General features: G+C 33.1%; 1 protein-coding gene across 1 annotated transcript; it reads left to right on the forward strand.

The window, feature by feature from the left end:
- Positions 1-216: 216 nt before the first annotated feature.
- Positions 217-1,749, forward strand: LOC116108068 (formimidoyltransferase-cyclodeaminase-like). Its single transcript, XM_031394347.1, has 3 exons — positions 217-571; positions 681-1,089; positions 1,177-1,749. The coding sequence occupies exons 1-3, from the start codon at positions 269-271 to the stop codon at positions 1,692-1,694; spliced, it is 1,230 nt and encodes a 409-aa protein (XP_031250207.1). The 5' UTR covers positions 217-268; the 3' UTR covers positions 1,695-1,749.
- Positions 1,750-5,769: the final 4,020 nt, after the last annotated feature.

Below are 5,769 nucleotides of genomic sequence, written 5' to 3' on the forward strand. Positions count from 1 at the left end.
ATATCCAATTTGATGGAGATCTATGGACAAAACCATACCATTATGCTGTGCACTATAATCAATCTATAACTTCACATGGAAAATGTATGAAAAAAATAATACTAGACATTGACGGAGTTAGAATGCCATCACCAATAACCATGCTGGTTCCCAAAAGCACTACTAATAGCAATAGAAGTTACTCACTTCTCAATTGACTGGGAGATTGATACATCTTTAAAATTGATAGTTCATTGACTCAAGTCGAGAAAAACAAAAACAGATCTCCATGTCTATTATCAAACATCAGTTCATCTATCTCATGCCTCCGGAGAGATGCTATGGCTCATTCAGCCGAGTTAATTTGGAAGGAAAAAATATTGGGGCTGCAATGTTCGCCCGCCGTGGCACTACTGCTGATTCCCAAGATTGTTGCCGCATCAAAATTTATGTAAACAACAATGTTCAGGGAGTGAACAATTCGGTATTGCTTGGAAGTGAGGTAAAAATGAGAGATCCTGGAGTTTGCTTGTATTTTGGAGATATTAAGTTTGGTAGGAATCCAAAACACAATTGCTTCTATAGTTCTATGGTAATTCTACTTTTTTATTATTAGAAAGTCAAAGCCACTTTTTTTTTTTTTTTTTTTTTAATCCAACTCAATAAATTCCTTACGCTATATATCATCTCATTTATTTCAGAACAAAAAGATTACAAATCAATCTAGTCTATTGTGTTGTAAGTTGTTTATTTCTGAATCACGCAACCTCTCAGCTCTTGACTTGATAGAAAAATCCGTCAGACGTGATACAGAAACAATGATTGTGAACAAATTTGAGGATCGAGCATACAACAGGGTCCGTTACACCCTTGTATCTTACGTTGTTCATGATAGCACAGGTACTGCCATTTACAGCCCATTGCATCAGTGTGTGTTAGCCATGGTTGAGGCTGCTTATGCAGCCATAAACCTGGAGTTGCACTCTGGTGCCCACCCTCGACTTGGTGTTGTTGATGACATTGTTTTCCATCCACTCGCTCGGGCATCTTTGGATGAAGCTGCTTGGCTTGCCAAAGCAGTTGCAGCAGATGTTGGCAGTAGATTTCAAGGTAGTCATTTCTAGCAACACTAATTAAATGTTAATAAATATACGTATAAAAATCATTAACATTTTCTTTCACCATGTGATGTTGCAGTGCCTGTGTTCTTGTATGGTGCAGCACACCCAACAGGCAAGGCCCTAGACACCATCAGGCGGGAGCTTAATTACTACAGGCCCAACTTCATGGGCAACCAATGGGCAGGTTGGACAACGGCTGAAACTCTCCCTGTAAGGCCCAATGAGGGTCCCAACCAGGTGTCTCGGGCCAGAGGTATAGCGATGATTGGCGCTCGTCCATGGGTTGCATTTTACAATGTACCCATTATGTCCACGGACATCTCCCTTGCTCGTCGGATAGCCCGAATGGTGAGTGCCCGCGGAGGTGGGCTGCCAACGGTGCAAGCGCTGGGCTTGGCTCATGGTGAGGATTCCACCGAGATAGCTTGCATGCTCTTGGAGCCCAATCAGGTTGGAGCTGATAGGGTCCAAAGCCGGGTTGAGATGCTCGCAGCTAAAGAAGGGTTGGATGTAAAGAAGGGCTATTTTACTGATTTTTCACCAGAAATGATTGTTGAAAAATACCTGAATTTGATATCTGCTAACAGAGACTAATCAAACAAGTGTTTGAAAATTTGATCATAACTAGATGGCACGCCCGCACGTTGCACGGGTTTATTTATTATATTATTTTTATTTTATTATCGAATTTTTATATTTTAAGAAATTGTAAACGATTATTATTTCACAAAAAAATATGTCAAATATTGATTATAATATTATATTTTGTTATTGTTTTTTTTTTTTTTTAATCGGGTTTTTATGTTTAAAGATTGTTGAGAATCCTTATATGATTGCCATTTAGGATGTCGTTAATTTGTCCATATGTTTGCTGCTTATTGGTGTTGATAAAATAGGGATGATTCACATGCATTCAATTAATGTATGCGGTACAGATCTTTCACATTCCTTTTTTAATTTGATAAAATGCAAGTGATGGAATATTGAAATGGTCAGTTTGGAATTCAGCAGGAATTGAATTAATTGAATTCTATACATAGAAGTTGAAAGTCTCGCAACTTATGAAAGTGGTTTTGACACAAATAAATTAATTAATTGAAGAACGAAATAATACTGTAACATTTTAGTGATAGGAATATATTCCCTTTTCAAAGCAAAAGAAGAGTTGCAACACTTTTCTTACAATAATTTGGTACATAATAATATAATTGAAATGACAATTTTGCCCTTCTTAAAATTAGTAGTTCCTGCATGGAATATAACCATTGCTTTGAGGTCCAAGAGTTAATCTTTCACCATTTTAAAAGGCTGTCAAGCATTATGAAATGAGCAAAAATAAAATAAAATAAAACTTGTCATCCTTCATCATCCAACACAAATTCTATTCGCCACAAAACACAAACTATTACTGGCTATAGAGTCCACAACAAAAACATGTATAATCTATCTAAGAATTTAAGTTTGCAACTTTTTGATAATAAAATATGCTTCATTGATAAACACTTTGTAATATAACATTGTTTATAAGACACAAAAAAACAAAATAAATGGACAATATATATATATATAAATGGTTCATACTGTGGCGCACATACTGTGTCTGCGCCAAAAAAGAAGTGTTTATTAAATTATTCCGAATGTCACCCCTATCAATGCTCATTGTGACCATCACTACCAAAGGTTGGCTGCATAATAAAAGAATCAAAACTAAATCAATTAACGTTCAGAAATAAATCAGTAATAATATGAAATTTCATAAACAAACAATAGTTTAAAGTAAGCACCTGTGAGTGGGGCAATGGCTGGCTACACTTGGAATGACCAATTCCGGTTGCTCAACAGGTGGTGTATAGGTTGTTGTTGTAGGTGGAACAACTCTTAGTCAAGCATAGAGAGAAAGATGGGAACTGTAGTTCCAAGCTCTATGAATATATCAAAAACTGATAATGAAACAGGTATCATTGATTCTCCAAAGAGCTTGATGCTGAGCTTAGTTCGCCCTCAAGTCAAGAGGTTGGTCATATTAGCCAAATATGAATATGAATATCCAAGAATTTGTCAAACATCGGCATATGTTTTAATCCAAACTTAAGTTCTATGCAAAAGTTCACTAAAAACTTAAAAATTTCTATTTGAAAAACTGTTTCTGCAAGAAGTTTGAGTTTATACTCAAAGAAAATAATGGGTTACTAAATTTAGTCTGGTTGCATAAAAGCACCAAGAAAAAAAAAATTTCAACTGCATTTAGATATTAAGAAAACTTAAAGAATAAGTGCTTTTAAGATTACACTAAGTTGGCACATAAATCATCAAATTTTTACTCTATAAAAGAAAAAATTACCTGTCGAATATGGTCTCTGCTTTCCATCATGTTAGCTGCTGGGTTTGAGAACTAATCAAGTTCATTTATGATAAAAAAAAAAAAAAAAAATTAACCAGGATGTTACTCATTATCCCATCACACACACATGCACATGCACACACATGAACACATACTGTATATACATTAAATGTGACAGAGTAAGAGAAAGTTGTGTAATTCTTGGAAGCTAATACATTGTGCAGTAGCTAAAACATATCATTTCCAATTTGATAGAGATCTATGGACAAAACCATACCATTATGCTGTGTACCATAATCAATCTATAATTTCAGTGGGGAAATATGTGTAATGTATGAAAGAAAAATATCAGACATTGACGGAGTTAGATGCCATCACCAATAACCATGTTGGTTCCCAAAAGCACTACCAGTAGTAATAGAAGTTACTCCTCAATTGATCTTACGTTTCATTTAGTTTTCTAGCACAACTCTTGTGTTATACAAAGGGCTGCAATCTCACAATACAAACATCATAAGTTCACGTCTTAGTCTAACATATCATAAGAAAATAATGAGAAGGAAACAAAAAAGAAATGAAACCTGCTACAATCATTCACAATGGCTTAAAAAACAACCTCATCAACCTACAGGAAATCCCAATTCGATTAAATCACAAAATCAATCAAACACCGCCATCAAATTTCCAATAAACATTTGAATTCTTCACACAAACATGCCCGCCTAGCAAAGACAAGGCTAACACAATCAAGAATCTTGAAATCGGACATCTTGAACCTCATAACATGCCCTGACTCTTATTCCTCCACAGAAACAACCTCAGATTCAACTCGAAAAACAACCTTCCTCGAAGATGAACACTGAACTCCAAAACTTCTCCTCTGAAACATCACACATGACTTTGACTTCCCACAAACTGCCTACTAATCAGCCTTGTTGACAAATTCCCACTTAAACTCCATCTCGCAACACCTCCAAACCCGGAGTGGAACCAATCCCACATATCGCCATATAGCCAATCTACAAAAAGACAATTTTGGATCATTCTGAGAATGAAAACAATTGTAGATGTTTAGTTCTCATGTCATTTTAAGGAACATATAAAAAAAATCAATATTTAGATTTTCATTGAATTATACAAAGAAATGAATCATTCAATACATATAAAATAAGTTTAAGTTCAATTGTTGAAAAACTTATTCACTACTTAATTAAAAAACTTTTAAAATTTAAATCCAACCCATTAAGTTATACAATGAAATGAAATCTTTAAGAAATGGATTAAAATGTGTAAAATAGTAATGTAGAATTATGCGTTAACTTTAAAATAAATAGTATTTATATTAGCTTCTGGTATCATCATTCAGTGGGAACAATATATTGTGAATCTTTTATCGATTTTATTTATAATAGAATTGTTTATATAAATAGTTCTATTTTTTTCCTTAAGGAATACCAAGTTCCTTTTCTTTGGCAATAATCAAGGATTCACGTTTCCGTAAATCGAATATTACATGTATGGTTGAGCCTGTTATTTCTAACAAAGCATTCATTATATCTCTGTTCATCACTTTGGCAGTGTTTAGTTTGTCTAGCGTGACTTTAAGGTTTTGTAGAATACCTTCCAGTTTAGGCGAACCATCTGACGTTGTTGCTTGACCTGCTAAAAATTAAAAAAATGGACATATAAAAGTAGATATGTAGAAAGAATATAAGAGTAATCAGTTGATGTTATTTACCGCACGCTTCTGTTTGTTTGGATTTTGGATTGACAATAGTTGGTCTTTTGTCTTCCATTTGTTAATGGTATATATGTGAAATGAAAGAAATATTTGAAGGTGTATGGATTGTTGAATTCTCTACTCTTATATAGCTTTAGATGTCATTAAGTAATATTATATGATAATTAATGATTACAACTGTTCGTGTTATGTTCAATGTAATTGGATTATTGCTAATTAATATGACTTTTGATATTTTTTAGTAAGTGTTTGCATGTTATTGGTTATGGTTATTTTGATTTAAATGTTTTATTGTTATTTGATGAGTTTAAAATTTTCAGATTTATATTAAATGTTACATGATAATACGTTTTATAAAAAACATTTTTCGTTATTATGTTTGATATTTTTGTTTAATTCAATGTGAAGGGGTAAATATATATTAATATTAATAATAATTAATTGAATGTGAAGGGGTACAAAAATATTAATATTAATTAATAATAATAATTAATATGCATTAATGAACGTTGAATATTAATGGATTAATAAAGTGTATTATTGAATTTCATGAATGTGAAAAGATATGTTGTATCTCTATCAAATTA

This window comes from Pistacia vera, unplaced genomic scaffold (genome assembly GCF_008641045.1).
Source record: "Pistacia vera cultivar Batoury unplaced genomic scaffold, PisVer_v2 Contig552, whole genome shotgun sequence".
Lineage (NCBI taxonomy): Eukaryota > Viridiplantae > Streptophyta > Magnoliopsida > Sapindales > Anacardiaceae > Pistacia > Pistacia vera.

Excerpts from the sequence above, each read along its gene's own strand:
- LOC116108068 (XM_031394347.1), top strand. The coding sequence starts at position 269 with ATGTCTATTATCAAACATCAGTTCATCTATCTCATGCCTCCGGAGAGA. Across the intron at positions 572-680 it reads ATTGCTTCTATAGTTCTATG|AACAAAAAGATTACAAATCA; the intron begins GTAATTCTACTT and ends CATTTATTTCAG. Across the intron at positions 1,090-1,176 it reads TGTTGGCAGTAGATTTCAAG|TGCCTGTGTTCTTGTATGGT; the intron begins GTAGTCATTTCT and ends GTGATGTTGCAG.